Source organism: Oreochromis niloticus, linkage group LG13 (genome assembly GCF_001858045.2).
Source record: "Oreochromis niloticus isolate F11D_XX linkage group LG13, O_niloticus_UMD_NMBU, whole genome shotgun sequence".
NCBI lineage: Eukaryota > Metazoa > Chordata > Actinopteri > Cichliformes > Cichlidae > Oreochromis > Oreochromis niloticus.
The window spans coordinates 30,712,253-30,735,236 of NC_031978.2; the positions used below are offsets into that span (position 1 = coordinate 30,712,253).

At 41.3% G+C, this 22,984-nt stretch overlaps 1 protein-coding gene across 1 annotated transcript in view; it reads left to right on the forward strand.

Annotated features, from left to right (window-relative positions):
• Positions 1–22,984, forward strand: part of piezo1 (piezo type mechanosensitive ion channel component 1 (Er blood group)) — an 89,917-nt gene that overhangs the window by 34,495 nt on the left and 32,438 nt on the right. Inside the window, exons 8-27 of the mRNA XM_005461429.4 lie at positions 226–324; positions 1,204–1,270; positions 2,798–2,901; positions 2,984–3,063; positions 3,629–3,809; positions 5,716–5,821; positions 6,909–7,090; positions 7,256–7,404; positions 10,186–10,344; positions 12,166–12,269; positions 12,703–12,869; positions 14,353–14,529; positions 15,273–15,398; positions 16,562–16,762; positions 16,997–17,201; positions 18,867–18,971; positions 19,470–19,626; positions 20,926–21,169; positions 22,140–22,236; positions 22,437–22,602. Of these exons, the coding sequence (XP_005461486.1) occupies positions 226–324; positions 1,204–1,270; positions 2,798–2,901; positions 2,984–3,063; positions 3,629–3,809; positions 5,716–5,821; positions 6,909–7,090; positions 7,256–7,404; positions 10,186–10,344; positions 12,166–12,269; positions 12,703–12,869; positions 14,353–14,529; positions 15,273–15,398; positions 16,562–16,762; positions 16,997–17,201; positions 18,867–18,971; positions 19,470–19,626; positions 20,926–21,169; positions 22,140–22,236; positions 22,437–22,602 (2,876 nt within the window). The remainder of the gene's footprint in view (positions 1–225; positions 325–1,203; positions 1,271–2,797; positions 2,902–2,983; positions 3,064–3,628; positions 3,810–5,715; positions 5,822–6,908; positions 7,091–7,255; positions 7,405–10,185; positions 10,345–12,165; positions 12,270–12,702; positions 12,870–14,352; positions 14,530–15,272; positions 15,399–16,561; positions 16,763–16,996; positions 17,202–18,866; positions 18,972–19,469; positions 19,627–20,925; positions 21,170–22,139; positions 22,237–22,436; positions 22,603–22,984) is intronic.

Below are 22,984 nucleotides of genomic sequence, written 5' to 3' on the forward strand. Positions count from 1 at the left end.
AAAATATAAAAACAAACAAACATAATAAAGACAGGCTTTTATCACAAAATAACCCTTTTATGGAAATGATTTTTTACATTGTTCATTAGGAGAGCAAAGAGGCCCAGGTGGGTTTAGCCTGGCACACAGACAGACTCTGCAGCTGATGGACTTTTGTACCTGCCACGTGACTTTTGAAAAACTCTGTTTTCTGATATCTTCTAAGGGCTTGTTCTTTTTCTGCAGGAAAAGCAGCAACAGGAGAAAAGACGAGAGAGAAAAGAAGAGCTGGTGGAATTACAGCCTTGGAATGAAAAAAAAGACGACTGTGAAGACGACACACAGGTAGATCATTTCTATTAGCTGTACAAAAGGCTCTATTTGGATTTAATAATCTATTGCCTACGACTGATATTTAAATAGAGATTCTTCGTCTCTTCTGTTTTTTTAATTCTCTTTTTTGTACTTCAGAAATGCTTGTCTATCATCACTATATATCCAGTTCAGTTTCAGTTGTATTGCCTCAAATGACAACAGTAGTTGCCTCAGGGTGCTTTATATTGTAAGGTGTAAAATATATTGTAATGGAGTTCCACAGGGTTCAGTGCTAGGACCAGTTCAGTTTACATTATACATGCTTCTCCTAGGCAGTATCATTAGTAGGTATAGCGTACACTTCTGTGCAGATGACACCCTGCTTTATCTTCCATGAAGCCAGATGATACACACCAATTAGTTAAACTGCAGGAATGTCAGACATGAAGACCTGAGTGACTCTAATTTCTTGTTTCTACACTAAGATCAAACTGAAGTTATTGTACTTGGCTCTAAAAATTGCAGAAATACAGTGTCTAACCCAGTGGTTCTTAACCTTGTTGGAGGTACCGAACCCCACCAGTTTCATATGCGCATTCACTGAACCCCTCTTTAGTGAAAAATAAAACATGATTTTTTTCAAATTCAAGACATAGATATGTTTTTTACTGGTGCACAAAATGGGCCGTGCATGAGTCCTTCCTTAGTTACATTTCAATATGTTAAGGCTGCTGGGGGCTTCCCATGATGCACTGGGGGTTTCTTCTTACTCATATCAGTATCGACCGTGCTGCTCTTTGTGCTGCTGTGCAGAGAGGGCTGGAACTATTTAATATGGAAACTGTCATATACCCTCCACATAAGTACAAATAAACATCGGTGTGTGTGTTTGTGTGTTCTATGTTTCAGGTCGTACTCTTGTCTGTACCAACAGAAAGTGGAGGGACTGTGACTGAAGACAATCAGCCCTATCTCGGTACTAGCTGCTATTTTTCAAAGAAAACTAACCAGTATAACTCAACCAGTATGGAAGTGTGTCAGAAAAGAATCAAACAGTGGACAGCTGTTATAGGACTGAACAGAGGACATCAATCTGACACCCTGAAGTGAATCATTTATGATATAGCCCACAAAAAATGTGAAAGAAACAGTGAATGATATTGTGTGGGCATCACTGACTTTTTCAGCTTAATTGAAAAACAACATTTAATTGTCTTTGAAACGGGGTCTACAGATAGAGTATACTCAAACAAAAAAAAATGAGTTTTAATAGATGAAAAACATATCACTTATAAGTACACCCAACAATTCATCTGGGATCAGGGGTCTCAGATTTGGTGCCAGTGAATATCACCCCCTTATGACCTCAGCCACACATAAATGACCACAAGTCATGTGACTGAGATACTTGCTTCCTGCAGCTCTAGCGTAACTCAGTCTAGCATGAAGGACCCCACACTCAGCCAGAAAGCTGCCATCATGACAGGTTTACATTTACAATATGTTCCCACGAGTGCACTGATTCATGCAGCCAAAGAGTGTCTGACTTTTCAGCACGGCGTCACCTCTACGTGTCTACTGAAACAGAAGACGCAAAATCACACAATTACTGTCAAAGGTGTGCTGACCAGCCTCCACTGGCACTGCCCCCTGAACCCACCACTCCACCCTCCCCTGCAGCTGATCCACAGACCACATCCCGCCACATACCCACGTCCCCCGACTTAGGCAGGGGAGCCATCGAGCTTTTTAGTTGCCCTTGGTTTAATCCAATGTCGTAGAAAAAACAGCAGCGCCTAAGCGTTTCATGGGCATGGTATAAGCACCATATTACCTGCCATCCATCATCCGGCAGTCCAGACAAAGGTGCCCCGGTTACCCACATTTCTAACATTACTGCCCTGGCACTTGTGCGGCTCCCGGTGAACGGGATGCAGCATCCGTAGCCACCAGGACCTACCTCAGTACCTCAGTGGGACTGGCTGGCTCTTCCACGCTGGCTGCTGGGGCTCTCACAGGGACCCTGGCTGTGCTTCCAGGTGATCCTTTACCAGGAATACAGCCCGTTTCTCTCCAGGTGTTTTTGAGTGGCTGCTGCCTGCTCCCGGTGGATCATTGTGAGCTCCACCACCATCGTGGTTAGCAGCTCCACTGGTTGAGGCTGTCGCAGGTCTCACACTGATGCACTGGGCAACTCAGGTTTCAATGATACTTTGACACCCAGATTTTAGGAGCTGGGGATTAAGTCTCTGAACTTCTAATTGGTAGACAACCTGTCCACCTCCTCCTCCTCCTCCTGTCCACCTCCTGAGCCACAGCTGCCTCTAGATCTGTAATATTGTAGTATTTAATGTGACTGTGAGAGGGAGATCGAGTCCCTGCTGTGCCTCAGAACCTATGAGCTGTCACAGCTGTTTTTTTCTTGTTTTACCTCAACAAATGGTTGTTGGAGGTCTAACGCAACATTGTGAAAATGAATATGATTCTTTGTTTTTTGGTGCAGAGGCGAATGTGGCCTGCAGTGGGAAACAGAGTGAAAGCCCATTCTTCCTGCTGGGGAAAGTGGTCATGCAGCAGAGTTACATCTGTGCTCTCATCGCAATGATGGTAACCATGAAGTTCTGTTCAGACTCATTTCAGCACCTGCAGCAGCGTCACAGACTTTCACACACAGTCACTTTGTGTCCAGGTTTGGAGCATCACATACCACAGCTGGTTAACGTTCGTGCTGCTGCTGTGGGCGTGTCTCATTTGGATCCTGCGTGCGAGGTACTGTTACCACATGTTTGTTACACATCAGCACATTTGTGACAGAACAAGTCACGAGTCTGCTACATAACCTGGTTATTGTGTGTAAAAATGTTAGTTGATACTTCTTAAATATTTATTAATTATTCCTCTAATTACTTCTAATTATTTTTGATTTTTTAATTAGTTTAGTAACAGAACTAGAGAAATCTACACAAATGTAACACCTAGAGGTTAAAAAACTGAATACTTACTTAATCCTGACTGTGTATCTATCAGACCCTGATGAAGACTTGGTTTGGTCTGAATCAGGTCTGGTTGCTTGCTTCCAAGAATAAATTTGTTATATAAATTTATCCCAAACAGAGCAACTCCTCTTTTATATATTAAAAAAATCATTGATTGTGGATTTTGCAAATAATAACTAATAATTAAGAAGATTACAGATATTGTACAGAAAAAATACATCACACAACAACAATTATCAATAGCAGTGGAAAAAGTGTTTTTAATAATTGTGTGTTTAAAATAGTTTCACAGTATTTTAGTATTTTGATTGAGTTGGAGGGGTGGTCTGTGTTTTCAGGCGACATGCAGCCACATTGTGCTCTCCGTTCATCCTGCTCTACGGCTTGGCTCTGTGCTGTCTGCAGTACGTCTGGGCCATGGAGCTTGAACCTGAGCTGCCCACTACAGTGGGAACCATGAGCCTCAAACAGCTAGGACTGAATAGAACCCAGTACCCCTGTCTCAGACTGGGAGCTATGGTAAGAAGAGAGCATATGTGACATGATAACGAAGTTATGAAGTTGTGACGAATTGTAACATTCAGCAGGATGTTTACCCATAAATATTCATCATCATTGGCAAAAGATAGTGTTTGGCTTTACTGGGACTTATTGGTCAGTACAGCTCCCAGAAGGTTCAACTGTTCAGTTCTCAGCATGTGCTCTCAAACAACAACAATAGCAGAGCTGGTTTCTGAGATAATCTCTACGTTCTTACAGTAAAAGATACTCACTGATGTTGGACAGAGGCTGAATGTGCAAGAACTGCATCTCGTGCTCCTCTGAACCACAGCATGATGTCAGCATGAGTGCCGCTAATTCTTAACCTGACTTGATCTAGTAATTATAAAAGTACTCTCGCTCTGTGGAGCGAAACTCAACACACTGAAACAGAATAAAGACACGCATAACAACAGATGAAGGAAGAAAACAGCTTCATCACTTTGACAGAAAATGTGCTGCAAATACAGCACATGTGTAAAATGAACAGTTTGGACACTGCGGCTCCACTTGTGTCTGTTTATTGTACCACAGAAACCTTTGAGCACAGTGATGCACAGAAACACTGCAAACATGAACAAAAACATAAATGTTGGAGGGAACACAACAAAGTAACAAAGACAGATGTACTGCTGCTTAGCCAAGAGCCAGCTGTTGGTAAATAAGCTGAAATATGACATTTTGTTTTGTTAAATATTGAGTTGGATAATATTTCTAATATCTGCTGTTAAGCCAGCCTTAGCCTTTTGTTCTCAGTTCAGATAGTCTGATGGAGCAGTCAGGCAGGAGGAAACGAGGAAGCCCTCAGAGGAGGTTCATGGAGGACATATAGAGGAGGATGCTGGGGTAGGGTGACAAGCAGGGAAGCAGATGGTCCACTGTGGAAACCCCACTGTGGCTGAGCAGCTGAAAGAAGAAAAAGAGATTTTCAAATAAAATTCTAATAAAATACTATATCTGTTACCAAACTCTTAGTGCTTTTATAACAGAGCAAGGGATGCTTAAGTGTGTTTGAGGAATCTCATCAAGGTGGAAGGAATCATGAAGAAAGGAGGATAGGCTGTTAGCAGCAAAACTGTGTCTGGGCCAACACGGCAGTGACCCAAACCCACGGTGCTCCTGGTGAAGATCGATCTCGACGAGACCAGATCAGCGTCACTGACTGGCCTGCACAAAGGCCTGACTGTGGGGTAAACTGAAGACCAGGGTCTATGCCAGAAGACCATCAAATCTGAAGGAGCTCGAGGGAATCACCAAAGAAGAGCGTCCAGAGTCCGGAGACGTGTCAGCCAGTAGCTTTGGCTGCTTTCTCACCACAGAGCTCACGTTTCATGCTGGACTAATCTGGCTTGGTGACTGGAGATCAGACTGGACATTGTGCTGAGCACATTCAGCCCCTCCTTGGGCAAAATACTGAATCCATTCATTCATCAGAGTGTGAGTGTGATAGAAAATAAGGTATAGAATAAAGTGATGTATGAATGTGTGTGTCCGTGCATGAGTGAGGCTGGTAGTAAATGGCACTTTGGAGTGTCAACATTATTTTCCTTTCCTTTCAGTGCCCTGCATTGGGCGAGCTAACACGGATCCTTGATTATCCCGTTGTTTTTGTGCAGCTTGGCTCATTTTTGTCCATTTGGTTACGTTGTGTGTAATTACTGTACAGACCATTGTTCTCTTTCACTGTTTTGTGTTGTATTTGGTTTTATTGTTGATTTGCTGGATGCTTACCAATTCTGATGTTTGCATGAATTTGCAAAGTAAAATCACGCTGCTGGCTGCGTTTGTATTTTTTTGTGTATTCTGCGTGTCTTAAAACTGAATTTGTGGTCTTCATGTTCGTCTGCCTGTTTTCAATCCTTCTTTTTCCCCTCTGTCTCTCCAGCTTTTATTTACCTTAACCTTTTGGCTGTTAGTACGTCAGTCAGTGAAGGAAAACTTCAGCAGGAAAAGGAAAGTAGCCACACCACTACAGGAAGTCACTACAGGAGGTCAGAATCACACACACACAACTTCACACAGACCTGCTGAATACCACCAACTCAAAACATAAGGAAGTAATTTAGATTTTTTTCATATCAGTGATTAGATGTTTACAAGATAAAAATTCAGGTAAAATAAGATATGCTGTATTTATCCCAGAGTTGGAAAATTCCTTTATTGCCATCCTTAATTATTAAGTTAAACCCATCAACGATGCAACAAGTAGCTTAAATAAGTAGAATCGTACAATATGACAGAATAAATATCATAAAAAAGTAACAAAAAAACCAAAACATCAATTCAAACTGGATCCTGATAGTCAACGATGGATTACCACCAAACATAATGGACACATCCCAACCTCACAAACATTCCAGTTCCTCCACCTTTCCTCTGCCAGTCTGAGTGAGGTCTCGATCATTCCAAAAATGTTTATATTCCAGCACTGTGGTCTGGGAAGTTACGCATTTCCATCAAGCAGAATACTACAGTCTACTACGATACCACAGATGTCTCTCTTACCTTTTCATTTAGCTGCAGCTCTGCAGCCGTCTCCTCTGACACAACAGGTCCCGTCCAGCCTGTGTGGGATTGTTACTGTGCTGTGGTCAGCAGACCAGAACAGCTCATCATAGCTTTCTATTTACTTTTTGTTTTCTAGCTATGGCAATATGTGAATGTGTCACAAATGCCGAACAGCTGCATTTAGAGTGGGACTGGTTATGAATCACAGACATGTTGAGCTCAGCTGCAGTCACACCCTCTGTGTTGGAGAGGTAACTGAACTGTGTCCACACAAGACCAACCAACAAATCATGAAAAATGTGTCATAGCTGCTGTGATGCAGATCGTTTGCATTAATGAGTAACAACATGTTACTGATACTCTTTAGTTTTTATGATCCAAACTAAAGGTTCAGGCCCAAACTGGATCAAAAGTGTCCTGACACGTAGTCTAAAACCTCCACATTCAGTTCTAGTTGTGTTCTTGGCTTCAGCTGACTGTTTTCTACACTAGTGATGTGCGATAAATGATGAGTTTATATGACTGTGAACACCTAACCGTGGTTTCTTCCTGACGTCTCGTCCTTATCAGACGAGGAGGCTGGTAATGACTCTGTGCTGAAGGTTCTGGGAGGCATGGTGATGAGCTGCTATGCCAAATACTGGATCTATGTCTGTGGAGGGATGTTCATCATGGTGTCCTTTGCTGGAAAACTTGTTGCATACAAGATCATCTACATGCTGCTGTTCCTGCTCTGCATGTGCCTTAATCAGGTATGCAGACATCTTGTAGACATCATTTTAAAATGATACCAAATAAATGGATTCTGGCACTTTTGTGTTGAACTTAACTCTCAGCCGCCTCCTCGAATGTTTTATATTTCAAAATAAATAATTTAAAAAATCTCTTTTGACTCGAACTTGTTCCTATTTTTCCAGGTGTACTATTCTCTGTGGAGGCGCCTGCTAAAGCTCTTCTGGTGGCTTGTTGTGGCCTACACCATGCTTGTGCTGATTTCCATCTACACTTACCAATTTGAAGACTTCCCTGAATACTGGAGGAACTTGACTGGTTTCACAGAAGTACAGTACGTGCTTTAACAAAAGCTTTTTTAATCCTATCCTGTCTGGCAGCTTTTGCAATCAGAATTGTGATATGAATGCACCGTGGTGCCAAACATCTTGTATTGTTTTTGATATGAATCTTTAATCTGTTTATTTATTCATTTCTATTAGTCATATTATACTACATGAAACTATAATAACACAATGTCTAAGGAAGGACAGACAGGGGAAAAAAAAGGGGGGGTAATAATAAAAGGATAGAGTAAATGTATCGCCCACTGCTGCACCTGTAAGAAAAAACAAACATACAACACAAAAATGAGAATACACAGATAAATCTTCTTGTAGTGCGAGTGTGAACATGTGTCTGTGTCGCAGCTGTACTTGATGAGGGTGGGAAGCTTACCTTGGCTGATTCTTACATAGAAAGATCACAGAAAAGCTCCTCCTCCTACTTCACTTACACTATTAGGCAGCTTGAGGATCTGTAAGGTTTGCTGCTGTCACCTTGCTGATATTTACTTCAGGGCCAAATACAGTGCTGGTTTCTTAACACTGTCCTTTCCACTCTGTCTGCACAGTTTACCTGCCTGGGTACAGATTTACAGTATGCAATAAAACATTCTGTAATATGTATTATATATGTTATTTACACTGAACAAAAATATAAATGCAACACTTTTGTTTTTGCTCTCATTTTTCATGAGCTGAACTCAAAGATCTGAAACATTTTCTACAAACACGAAAGACCCGTCGCTTTCAAATATTGATCATAAATCTGTCTAAATCTGTGTTGGTGAGCAGTCCTTTGGCGAGATAATCCATCCCACCTCACAGGTGTGGCATACCGAGGTGCTGATTAGACAGCATGAATATTGCACAGGTGTGCCTTAGACTGCCCACAATAAAAGGCCACAGTTTTGCCTGATGGGGGGGGCTGGAACATGCTGTTGTATATGCTGTTCCAGAGCGTCCCAAACATGCTCAATTGTTGACGTGTCTGGTGAGTCTCCTGGCCATGCAGAACTGGGATGTTTTCAGCTTCCAGGAATTGTGTACAGAACCATATGGGGCCGTGCATTATCATGTTGCAACATGAGGTAATGGTCGTGGATGAATGGCACAACAATGGGCCTCAGGATCTTGTCATGGTATCTCTGTACATTCAAAATGCCAGCAATAAAATGCACCTGTGTTCGTTGTCCATAACATACGCCTGCCCATACCAGAGCCCCATCGCCACCATGGGACACTCGATCCACAATGTTGTCATCAGTAAACCGCTCACCCACACGACGCCACACACGCTGTCTGCCATCTGCCCTGAACAGTGAAAACCGGGACTCATCTATGAGCAGAACGCCTCTCAAACGTGCCAGGCGCCATCGAATGTGAGGATTTACCCAATCAAGTCGGTTACGATGATGAACTGCAGTCAGGTCCAGACCCCGATGAGGATGACGAGCATGCAGATGAGCTTCCCTGAGACGGTTTCTGACAGTTTGTGCCAAAATTCTTTGGTTATGCAAACCGACTTTTGCTGCAGCTGTCCGGGTGGCTGGTCTCAGACGATCCTGGAGATGAACATGCTGGATGTGGAGGTACTGGGCTGGTGTGCTTACACGTGGTCTGCGATTGTGAGGCCGGTTGGATGTACTGCCAAAGTCTCTGAAACGCCTTTGAAGATGGCTTATGGCAGAGAAATGAACATTCATTTCACGGGCAACAGCTCTAGTAGACATTCCTGCAGTCAGCATCCAATTACACGCTGCCTCACAAATTGCTTCATCTGTGGCATTGTGCTGTGTGATCAAACTGCACATTTGAGAGTGGCCTTTTATTGTGGGCAGTCTAAGGCACACCTGTACAATATTCATGTTGTCTAATCAGCACCTCGATATGCCACACCTGTGAGGTGGGATGGATTATCTCGCAAAGGAGGAGTGCTCACTGACACAGATTTGACAGATTTGAGGACAATATTTGAAAGTGATGGGTGTTTTGTGTTTGTAGAAAATGTTTCAGATCTTTGAGTTCAGCTCATGAAAAATGAGATCAAAAATAAAAGTGTTGTGTTTATATTTTTGTTCAGTGTAATTCAGTTTTATTTATACAGCGCCAAATCACAACAACAGTCACCTTTAGGTGCTTATAGTATATAAAACATTATGCATACATATCAAATATATTTATATGAAACATAACTTTTTTTATTTTCTTTAGCCGAGATAATTGAACCTTCCAGTTAAATAAAACGTGTGAATTTTGATGTTATGTACCGTATAGCCTGTATAATAAATAAGCATGTAGCCCAGTAAGTATGAAATCCAGAAAGCTAAACAACATGGGGTGGTCCGTTTACAAACACAATCGAAGTCAAAGTTTACACAAATTTACACAAAACGTCAGAAATCTGCACTCTCATTTTACCAAAAATGTAAATTTTTCAGGATTTCTGGGGTTAATCTGGGGTCCAGGGTATGATGGGCCATTTTTGACACAAAACAACAGAAACAAAACTCTGTCCATATTGCTCTCTGTCACTCCCGAAACTTTACCCTCTTCCTAAACAACCAAATCTCACGATTTTTTATTGGTCGACATGCTACATTTTTCCACCAATAGGAAAGGGCTGGCATTTCTTTTTTTCTTTTTTTTGCACTGTACTTAGAAAATCTTTTTTCCTGTTTCTTTCCGCATGAAACGTGACGGTGGTATTCAAAAACCCCTCTAACACGCACCTTCATTCATGAAATCTGAAAATGCCCATGGTGTTGATTCAAAATGTGTTCTGTCATCCTCAGGCTGGCAGCAATCGGCCTGGAGACCTTTGCTCTGTCTGAACTCTTCACTAGTATTCTGATCCCCGGCTTCTTCCTGCTGGCCTGTATCCTACAGCTGCACTACTTTCACAAGCCGTTCATGAGAATCACTGACCTGGAGCAGATTACACCCATACACAGGTAACACATCCTGCTGCTGCTCCTCATGACATGTAACAGCAACATGTCTTTGGTTTTCTTCATAATAGACAACAGTGTTAATACTCTTTTTGGATGCTGTCACTTCTTAAGCAGCTCCCCAAGTTAGTTTTCACGTCCTGTGTGGAGTTGCTGGACTGGACAGCTTTGTCTTTATGCCCATTATTCCAAGAGGAGTCAGCAACAATATCACAGAGAAGACTGTTGGTTTGTAAAACTGGGAAAGTCCACTTGTACATGTGTGTGTGAGTTTAAAAATACAAAAAGTCATGGGACAGATTCAATTCAATTCAATTCAATTTTATTTATATAGCGCCAAATCACAACAAAAGTCGCCTCAAGGCGCTTTATATTGTACAGTAGATCGCACAATAATAGATACAGAGAAAAACCCAACAATCATATGACCCCCTATGAGCAAGCACTTTGGCGACAGTGGGAAGGAAAAACTCCCTTTTAACAGGAAGAAACCTCCGGCAGAACCAGGCTCAGGGAGGGGCGGGGCCATCTGCTGTGATTGGTTGGGGTGAAAGAAAGAAAACAGGATAAAGACATGCTGTGGAAGAGAGACAGAGGTTAATAACAGATATGATTCGATGCAGAGAGGTCTGTTAACACATAGTGAGTGAGAAAGGTGACTGGAAAGGAAAAACTCAATGCATCATGGGAATCCCCGGCAGCCTACGTCTATTGCAGCATAACTAAGGGAGGATTCAGGGTCACCTGGTCCAGCCCTAACTATATGCTTTAGCAAAAAGGAAAGTTTGAAGCCTAATCTTGAAAGTAGAGATAGTGTCTGTCTCCCGAATCCAAACTGGAAGCTGGTTCCACAGAAGAGGGGCCTGAAAACTGAAGGCTCTGCCTCCCATTCTACTTTTAAATACTCTAGGAACAACAAGTAGGCCTGCAGTGTGAGAGCGAAGTGCTCTAATAGGGTGATATGGTACTACAAGGTCATTAAGATAAGATGGGGCCTGATTATTTAAGACCTTGTATGTGAGGAGCAGGATTTTGAATTCTGGATTTAACAGGAAGCCAATGAAGGGAAGCCAAAACAGGAGAAATCTGCTCTCTCTTTCTAGTCCCTGTCAGGACTCTTGCTGCAGCATTTTGGATCAGCTGAAGACTTTTCAGGGAGTTTTTAGGACATCCTGATAATAATGAATTACAGTAGTCCAGCCTGGAAGTAATAAATGCATGAACTAGTTTTTCAGCATCACTCTGAGACAGGATATTTCTAATTTTAGAGATGTTGCACAAATGGAAGAAAGCAGTCTTACATATTTGTTTAATATGTGCGTTGAAGGACATGTCCTGGTCAAAAATGAGTCCAAGGTTCCTCACAGCATTACTGGAGGCCAAGGTAATGCCATCCAGAGTAAGAATCTGCTTAGATACCATATTTCTAAGATTTTCAGGGCCGAGTACAATAACCTCAGTTTGATCTGAATTAAGAAGCAGAAAGTTAGCGGCCATCCAGGTCTTTATGTCTTTAAGACATTCCTGCAGTTGTGTGCGCTGTGATTTAATTAAACAGCTAGCGAGCCTTCCATGGAAAAGGAATAAAGCAGTTAGAGGAACAGCTCCTAATGCTGTAACAGTTAAACATTTAAACCTGTTTTTAAATATTTAGAAAATATAGAAATTGTCAGAGGACCCACAAACAGCTTTGTTGTCCTTGACATGAGTTCAGTTTTCATTCAGTATTTGGTTACGCTTGGTTTGTATATGGAGTGACACCACCATCACGTGTGTTGTGTTATAAAGAAAGGTGATGTTTTTCCTTTGGTCTAATCTTTTCAGAAAAAAGAGCAGTGAGAGGGCAGACCAGACTGGCTCTGCTAACGTGGAAATGAACAATGACGAGGACCTTGTTGCAAACACTGATGATGACTCTGAAGATGAAGGTAAAACAAAACATTCAGGTATACTATAATTATGTAAAAGTTACTTTCTAATATCATATATAACGATGAGATTGTTACATTTTAACTAGATTTATGGACAGCAACCGACTGCTAATTGATCTGATCGTGATGTTTATGAAAGTAACCTGTTGCAGTTTTGTCCTTGAATGGGTTGCTGTCCCATTCATTTATGTCTTACTGGTGTACACGTTCCATAGCTTCTTCTCATTAGCTCCTCTCTTACTCGCTGTGGTCCTGAAGTTTGAAATTACATTGTGTGCCTGTCCAAGAGAATAAAATCCAAAACATTCACATTAAATCAGAGGACTGAGCAAGCAGACTGGATGCACTGAAAATATACCTTTTAAACCCAGTCAGACTCTCAGATGTTTGTCTGATCTTCTTTTTGTCCATTCACTCATTTCTTCATTAGTGGAGCTGATGCCAAGTAAATGGGGTCTGGTGATGGACAGGTTACTGGATCTTTCCAGAAGATTCTCTGACATTCTCACCACAATTCAAGAGTTTCTCTGGAGGCTTCTGGAGCTTCACATCCTCAAGATGGTGGCCTTCTTCTCTGTATGGGTCGCCCTCGAAGAGGTACAGGCAAAGAATGAAGCACTGACATTAAGTTATTGTGTTGTATCTTTATTTTGAACATGTTACAATCGTATAATAACAACAGAGAAAAAAGAGACAAACAAACAGAGGAAAACAAAACAGTAATAATTATAAGTTTACAAGTTTAAAAAGCAGTAGGAGGAAGCGTGAGCTTATTTAATCCCGCCCCCTTTCTGCTGTTGAGTAACTAATAGTCTACAGGTCGTCTTCCTGTTTATGGCCTGTCGATCATTACAATTTGTTACATGTATTTTTTTATAACCCCAGTAACACGTCAACAGATATACAAATATACTGAGATATATACTTATATAAACATGCTTGTGCACCCACACACACACTTATACACACATCCCTGTAGTGAAAATAGTGGGTGATCCACCCGATCAGAGTCCTCCCTCCTCCCTGTACTTTGCAAAAACCAGATTTTTGAACCTCTTTTTAAACTGGTTCACGCTGGGACGCTGGTTCAGTTCGTCACTCAGTCTGCACTCCACACAGAGATGCAAACGCCTTGTAGTGTTGTACGGATACAGGGATGTTTTAAATTTAATTCCCACATGCATTATCCGAGCATGATGAGGAATATTCACCCAGCTTCACAAACTGTTTCCTGTCATGTAAATCAGTTTTCACTCAGTGCAGTACAGCTCCTGATTACCAAACTGTTCCAGTTTATTAATTAACTTCTCATGATTGATTCTATCAAATGCTTTCTAGAGATCGAGGAATAATCCGGCTGCATCCTGTTTCTGATCTATAGCATTTATAATCTCCTCGATTGATTCGATTAACGGCAGTGATGTTGATGTTTTGCATCTGAGTCCACACTGACTGTCAGAGAGTCATTTACTAAATTAGATATTAGATGTCACCGTCCCATATCCTCCACTTGAGTTCTTCTACTTATACTTGTACTTATACTTGAGTTCACAGTCCAGACCTGCACTGAGATGTCACACGTGTCACCTGTGCCAACTAAGACTCGGCTAAACTTCTGAACACAAACCCAAATTTTACATAAGCTCCCAAAAACACACATCCAGCTGCTACACACATGTAACGTTGTTGTTGTTCATGTAACCAAAACGAAAAATGTTTGCTACACCTGTCTGTAAATGCTTCCTCACATGCACACACAGCACATCAGCTACACATAATAATATGGCTGATCTTTAGGGATGCATATTTGCAGGTGAATATCACATTTTTAGTAACGGATAAAGTTTATCTGTCAGGAAAGATCAAAGTGTCAACAGGAGCTGAAGTTTTCTGTGGTGCTTCTAAATGCTTAACACTCTTTCCTCTGGATATTTGTACACATAGGGAAGTTAGCTCATTATATGACATTGGTGATGATGACGGCAAGAAAGACAACAACAAATGTTAAGAAACTGTCACGATTAGGGGAAAGCATACCTGTTAAAGTACTGTCCTGAGACATCTTTCTGTTTGTCTGTAGCCATCTGTGATGAATCTGGTCCTGGTTGTCCTCTGGTCTCTGGCGATGCCTTATGACCGTTTCAGATCCATGGCGTCCTGCCTGTCCACAGTTTGGGTGTGCGTCATCATTGTGTGCAAGATGTTGTACCAGCTCAGTGTTGTTGACCCTGATGACTACTCCCGTAACTGTACCAAGGTAAGACTCTGCTTTACTGGAGGCCTGATGTAACATTGGATCATTTAGTTTCCTGTAGCTGCAAAGTCAGTTTGAGACAACCTGCTGCATGGTTTGGTTAATACCTGAGACGAGCATGTGTTTCTGCTGAGCCTGTATTTATGCAGCACAGTAAATGGTAAATGGACTGATTCTTATATAGCGCTTTTCTACTCTCCCGGAGTACTCAAAGCGCTCTATACAACATGCCTCATTCACCCAATCACACCCACTCATACAAGCGCAAACTAATAAACATTCACACTCTGATGAACACATCAGGGGGCAACTTGGGGTCAGTATCTTGCCCAAGGATATTTGGTATGCAGGCTGGGGAAGCCAAGGATCGAACCACCAACCTTCCAAACAGTAGCTGATCTGCTCTACCACCTGAGCCACAGCCACCGCGGTCAGTTCAACAAACAAAAAAGATTGCTCAGAGAGTGGCCAGGGTCACAGGCTGGGCTGAAAATGAGTGAAAAAACAGCAAATGTCCAGAGAAAAAAAAAGCCTGGAGAACTATTGCTCGAGAGCACTTTAAGAAATGATAAGAAAGTCTGGCTCTCTGGAAGCAAAATAAACCCTCAGAATAATAATTTTATTATTAATAATATTAGAGAACTGCTGCAACTTCTTGTTCTTTAACTGCTCTTGTAGAATAATCATTATGTCCTCTGTCAGCACTGGAGTGAGAAAGTGTTTGTTGTCCATCTTTTCTTTTACAGCCTCTTGCAAATGAAACCAACCTGTTACCAGAGGAAATGAAAAACTCTTCTTTGTATAAGGAACCAGTGGATCCTGCCAAATGGTTTGGCATTAGGAAAGATGCTACAGCACTGGGATATAGCAAGGTATATTCATTTCACTTCAATTAAAATGATGCAGATGAATTAAACATGTAGTATAAACACTAATAATGACATTTAAGTAAAAGCCACTTGGCTCTGTAATGTGTTTGACAGCACAGCATGAACCCTGCATGTAACATTCTCAGCGCGAGGCCTTTGTTTCTCTTTTTTAAACACTTGTACCGTCCAGCAGCTGTAGTGAGTAGGACCACGGTCATTCTAACTGCAGGGTGTCAGACAGCAGCCTCGGTGCACAACTTCTGTGCAGTTTCACACCTTAGATGTGCACACTTACTTCATTAACACAGATAGCTCAGAATCTAAAATAAGGAATGCTTTGTGTTTCTCTGCACACTGTACACATCAGCTGTTACTCATAGATTCAGGCTTTTAAGGAGGATTTAAGGAGGAGTTACCCACTTCTCTGTGGATAAATCCTTCACTGCACCTAAGTCCTAGTCCTCAAGTCCACACAGAGTTCCCAGCAATTTCTAATAAAAGAGTTCAACCTTGTAATTATTATAAACATAGCCGTGCTTCTTCAGAGGGAAACATTTGCATTTTCCCTTTAATAGATTTTGTTAGTGCCCTCATGTTTGAGCCACACATTTGTACTGCTGTTGGTAGAATTCTGAAATGAACTACCTGCTCTTTATAACTTGTTTTCAGTTTTTACCTGGCCCAGTTTGTGCCTGAGAGAGTTGCACCTCTGTGTGCAGGCGAGTCCACCCTAGCTTAAAGCATTACATATCAGATTTGAGGTTTATTACAGTTAACGATGGTATGAATGCATGAAAGCAGAGTGCATGCAGGTGCCAAGTTGAGCCTGTTTAATCAAAAAATAATTGCAGACTCACGTACCCATCTCCATCTATGAACCAACAACCAACAAAGACGAGCAGATGGACAGCGAGTGCAGCTGTCACACTTTCTGATGATCACCTAATCAAGTTCATCATGTTAGCAGTGTCTGACTACTACGTAACTTAGTTCCTATTGAAGCAGTAAAGATGTATTTAATTCTTCATGACTGTTAACTGCAGTTAGATGACAATGTTCTGTCTTATATTTTATACATTTTACAGTGTATACGGTTATTACCTAACTGCATGTTATGTAATTTTGGTAAAAGCCTAATCTAGTTGTTTCCTAATTATTTTTTGCAGAACCATTTAATCGTGCTGATGTTGTTGGTTTTTGAGGCAACAGTGTATCGACACCAGGCTCACCATTACCGACAACTCCAGCGTTCCCCGCCCGTCATCCCAGCGCTCTTTCCTGGCGCCACAAGAGACACTTCAGACCAGGGCCTCATATCCTGCTTCAAGTATCTGCTTAACTACACCTTCTACAAGTTTGGATTAGAGGTAGTTAAGAAAATAATCTGCTACTGCACAAATCTGGGTTTTTGGATCAGAGTATATCAGTAACAACTGTAACAAGTGCATTTTACAGGGAATCCTTTCTATTGTATAATGTATTATTTGTTTTATTTTATTCAAAAGAAGATAATGCATTAAAGATAGCAGGCGTTCCAGCGCATCAGTGTGTTGAAATGTCCTTTTTAGTCTTAATCTTTAAACATCTGCTCTTTTTTAAAGATTTGCTTCCTGATGACTGTGAATGTGATTGGACAGAGGATGAATTTTTTAGTGATAATCCATGGCTGTTGGTTAGTAGCAATCTTAGTGAGGCGGAGGCGGGCAGCTATTGCAAGGATCTGGCCAAAATACTGTCTCTTCCTGTCCATCATCATGATCTACCAGTATCTGCTCTGTGTGGGCATACCGCCAGCTCTCTGCATAGGTGAGTTTGAAAAGTCTTCAGAAATATGTAATACATGAATAAAGTATATTCTTGCACATTTCCACACTAGATAAACTCTGTCTTATGTTAGTTATACAATATACCAAATCATCCAACTTATTTTGAGATGATGGAATCAGGAGTTGTAGACCTAACAGTCTCCACATGTGTGACGACTTGTCACATGTTTGAAAAAGAGCCCACCCATGCCAAGAACACATTTTTGCAGAAATAATGAGCATTTTCTGTTTTTTTGAGAAGCAATCCACCTGAACCAGCAGCGTTTAATAGAGAACCATGTCTTTGGAGATGCTCAATCCTTCTCTGATCGTTCTCTCTAGATTGCAGATTCACCCAGCGAACACTAAAAGTCACAGCCTGATAAATCCAACAATACGTCCATGTCTTCTACAAAACCAAGCACTGTCTGCTCTAGACACTTCCCTTTAGATCGTATCCTTACATAACGACTTAGTGGTTTATATCAGTGGATGCAGTGCCATATCTTTACATTTATAACGGTAATTGTTTAGGAAGCACTGTGATGTTCAAGAAAACAAGACTGCATGATGATAAGCATCTTGAAGTAAGTTGATTATATAAAAGAATTTGAATTGTATATGTTAAACCTAAAAGCCTGACAGCCAGAGTTTTACTGGCCCATGTAGTTTTATTAGGCTGCAAAAAAGCTTTTATTCTTACATTTTGAAATATTTCAGTTTTATTAATATAATCTTTTTTTCCACCTGAAATCTCAAAAATAATATAACAAAAGCCTTAAAATAAAAGGGGTCTCGTACACCCCTTGTCCCCCTTTAGATGCAGCCCTGCTTGTTGCAGATATTGCTGGTTCTGTGAGCTTCCTCAGGTGGGGGTCCCACTTTGCACTGGAAGTGTTTGCAGCAGAGTCTAACATGGTGGGAAGGAGAATTAGCACCTCCCAGTCTGAGGCCATGGTCCTCAGACTGGGAGGTGCATCATCCATGATGCAGACACTGTACCAATCCAGTCCAAAGAGAGCTGAGCATAAAAACCAAGCTGTTGGCTTACCCGTTGTTCTGCGTCCCTACGCTCACCTATGGTCTTGAGCTCTGGGTAATGACTAAATGAATGAGACGGTGTATACAAGCTGTGGAAATTAGATTTCTCTCAAGCGTGGACGGGCTCAGTCTCAGAGGTAGGGTGGGAAGTTCAGTCATTCAGGAGGGACTTAAAGTAGAGTCACTACTCCTCCACATGGAAAGGTTCCAGTTGTGGTGGTTCCTTCATCTGATTAGGATGGTTTGTGGGAGCCTCCTGGATGTAGTTTTCCAGGAATGTCCTACCAGGAGCCCCCCCCCGCCAATGACCCAGGACACACTGGAGAGATTATATCACTTGGCTGACCTGAGAGCACATTGGTGTTCCCGCTGGTGAGGGGACGGTCTGGGCTTTTCTGCTGTACAGCCCGGATGAACAGTAGGGGATGGATGGATCTGCCCTTCATCTAAATGAGCTTATAGATGTGTGGAATGTCTGATAAATGCAGGGGGGTGCGTACTGTCTCCATTTATGTGTCAGTCGGGCACTTTTCAGACAGGATGTTTACACGTTTCTACAAATAGTACTTAAACACTTTGTGTGACTGTATTATTGTATTTCTCTGCTTTTCTGTTTTTGTTGTAGACTACCCATGGAGATGGAAGAGTCCAGTGTTGATGAACTCAGCTCTCATTAAATGGATCTATCTGCCTGATTTTTATACTGTTCCAAACTCCAGAAATCTTATAGGTTAGTCTGTGTGCTTGGTCACTTCCTTCATGAGTGAACAAAGCAAACCTTTGTCTCACTTCCACTCCCGCAGTATGGAGTGTGCATATTCTAATGGAGTGAACTTCAGAGTGTTTGTCACAAAACAAACTAAACGATTATCTGCTGAAGGATCTAAAAGAGCAGTTTTTATTACACTAAAAGCATATCTGTGCTGGTGTTTGTCGTCTTATATTGTAAATGTTTATGCCACTATTTCCACAATTGTGTGTCAGTATAATAATATATGTAGACAAATTCTGCTCTTTATAGTATAAAATCCAGTGCGCTCAGTAGAACAAGTACATTTGACTGTAATGTGTACTTTGATTTCACAGTTAACATGTTGTCATGTATAGTTTTATGTGTATTTCAGTTACTAAGATCTTCTCCCTCTGTCATGGTTTGATGTTTTGACACTGAGCCCATAATTCTGTGCTGCAGGTGAAAGTCATTATGTCATGTTGTGTGTGTCCACAGCGGACTTTGTGCTGCTGATGTGTGCATCTCAGCAGTGGAAGGTGTTTGAGTGTGAGCACGTGGAGGAGTGGATGGTTCTAGCAGGAGAGAACACAGATGAACCTGAACCAATGGAAGGTCGATTGTTTAACCCTGCGCCTAATTTCATAAATTGCAGGTAAATATCATAAAGTCTATATCTCAAAATTTTCAGTCATTTCAAATTTAACCTGCTTTGGGTGATTGGAGTGATGACACAAACAGTTTGACAGCGTGGGAAAGTGGGAGTAATAAAGGTTAGATTTAGCTGTCAGCACCGAGCAGTGGACGGATGTGAGGCCATAGATCGTCCTTATTGAACGCTAAGCTTCATGTATTAAAACACTGTTTCAGGGAAGGAAAATAACCACATGAGCCTGAGTTCATATTGTAGATACTGTATAGAAACAACAGAAATCCAGAAATCACTTATTTGTGGAATTTAAAGCCAATGAGATCAATGATCAATATTGAGATAGTACTGGAGAAAATGGAGCCCCCTTGTGGGGTGGCTCAGGAGGTAGAGCAGGTCACTAACTGGAAGGTTGATGGTTCATTCCTGGCTGCACCTGTCTGCACGCCAAATATCCTTCAGCAAGATACAAACCGCACGCTGCTCTCCGATGCATCCATCAGAGTGTGAATGTGTGAATGAGGCATGATGTATGAAGCGCTCTAAGTTCTCCAGTACAGTAGAAAGTTACTAAATGAGAAGCAGTTCATGAGTCCTGAGACTGTGACCTGTAGAGGGTCAACCCAACACCACAGCAAACTGTGCGACAGCGCAGCCGCAATTTCAAATGTTAGGAGCAAATTAGAAAACATTTGGAATATACTTGGGAAACAAAAAGGTAAAGTTGGGTAGTATTTATACCCTTCCATATTTTTCAAATGTCTAATAAGATAGTTTTCCTGTATTATTATTATTATTATTATTATTATTATTATCCGTTCATCCATCCGTTCTCTTTTGCGTATTGGGGGGACAGCTAGCCGATCCCAGCTATCATATGGTGAGAGACACCATAGTGGAAATTGTGGACTTTTTAAAATGATGTGAGTAACAGTATGAATAACTTTGCTTTTGACATTTTGTGATGAAAGCTTTAATGTGATGTTCTAAAATGACACTTAATCCTTACTTTAACTTTCTGACAGATGGCCTGACGCATTATCTTCACGCTCTCTTTTTTCTATAGACATTATCATTTTTCTACTGAAAAACTGTCTTCTGGTTTTCAAAAAGCGTGATTCTCTAGCACATGGTTGTAAAACTGTGCACTGCAGTCTGACCGGCTGTTCTCGATCGATCTGAATCTAAAGAAAAAAGGAATTTTATTCATAGTTTGTCTTGCTCTCCTTCTCCATCTCAGTACAGGAGCAGCTCTGTCATTCAAATATGTATTTTATAATTTGTATTCTCTTTTTTCTCCTCTAGGAGTTACCTGGACATGGCGAAGGTTTTGGTATTTCGCCACTTCTTCTGGTTTGTGTTGTCAGTGGTCTTTATCACAGGGTCGACTCGGATATCTGTGTTTGGACTGGGCTACCTGCTTGCTTGCTTCTTTTTTCTGTTGTTTGGAACGCAGCTATTGGGCAAAACATCCAGAACTCGCCTCAACCTGTGGGACTGTCTCATCATCTATAATGTGGCAGTCATTATATCTAAAAATCTCTTATCTGTGAGTATAACAAACTATAGTTTGGTGATGAAATATATTTTAAGTTTATATGCACAACTAAGCAATAATTTGCTGTCCTGCTTAATGTATGTTGATGATATCACAGAATAACCTTGTTTAACCATGTTTGTTTGAAAAATAATTTACTATTACCAAAAAAACAACATTAAAAAAAAATAAGCAAACTGTCTATGTAATGTTTGCTTGGAGCCCAGCCACAAAGGCCCGGAGACCGCCTGGCTCCTCCCCCACCACTGGCAGGGGTTTGCTGTAAAATCAGTTGCTAAAGCCTCAGTCACACAAGGACAGATGTTGGTCAGTGACATTGGTTGCTGGGGAAGAATCTGTATTCCTCAACCAGATGGCGAGTGGTTTCTGGAGGTTATTGAAGCGACTGAGGTTAAAATAGGTCACAAAGAGGTCTACAGTGCTACGCTAAAAACCGTCTTGCAGTTGTGTTCCACCTTTTCAAACGCGTTTGCTTTTACTCTGAGTTCAGGTGCTCAGGTAGAATAGAACCAGCCAATTTACCAGTTCAAACACTTGCTCATTATGGGAGTGTTTGCAGACAAATCAGCTTCGTCCATTAAACTGCTGTGACCAAGCAATCTCTATGTGATGGATTTCAGCCAGCGTACTCCAGTAACCACTCGCCAACCAGTCGAGGAATACGGAGGTTGCCAGGGGGTGGGTACCTGGGTCGATATGATTAACACGGGCTGTTAAAGCAGGACTCACAAAGTGTTAGGTGTTACCATTGAGAGTCCTGTGAAGCTGTCTATTGTCAGTGCTGTCATTTCTTTATAGAAGCCTATGAAAAAGCCAGAGGGTTCTCTGTCCTACAGAGACGCATCATCACTTTGTGATATCATGTCATGAAATAAAGAAAGAGAACAATTTTGGAATCTCTGTATACAAAACGTCACATATAGAAATATTGACTGTGCATATGTGTGTGTGTGTGTTTCAGATCCTGGCATGCGTGTTTGTGTTTGAGATGCAGAAGGGCTTCTGCTGGGTTATCCAACTCTTCAGCTTGGTATGCACAGTCAAAGGATACTATGATCGTAAGTTTGTAATAATAATATGATAAAAATACTTTCTACTCAGACTGAACGTTGTGCCGTAAATGGGTTTTTTTTGACAGGTACAATATTAAATGAATCTTAAGTTGAATGGTTATACTTGCTATTTAAAAAGCTTTAATCCTGATAGAGGATTGGTGTTCTGCAAAATTCACGTTTACTTTCTTTGGGTTTCTTGACAGCACAAGCAGTTAGTGACAAGACGTGCAGTCTCCCAGTAGAAGAAGCTGGGATAATGTGGGACAGTATTTGCTTTCTGTGCCTGCTGCTGCAGAGAAGGATCTTCCTCAGTTTCTACTTCCTTCATGTGACAACTGAACTGCAGGCTTCTGCCAAACAGGCCTCAAGGTACAACTCAGTGACATCACTGACTTACATCATGTAAACATGCATGAGATGTTTTTCCTTAATTTACCCAAAATAATTTTTTTAAATGCTCTCACGAGTTATATTTATCACGATGCCAAAAACACAACAAATCCAGACAACATGGAACACAGTGTGACTGACAGCCTGAGTGTCTCAAATCCATATTTCACCGCACTTCTGTCCACAGAAGTGCTGCTAATATTATCATTGTGCTTATTTGGTGCATTCACCGGCGATATTTGAAATATAAAATGGAGCACATGTTGACCTAAATATTTGACACACACAAAGTATGTGTGTGATATAGCCTGAAGCTATGTACACAAACCTGACAGTGCACAGGTATCAGTGACACAGCTGC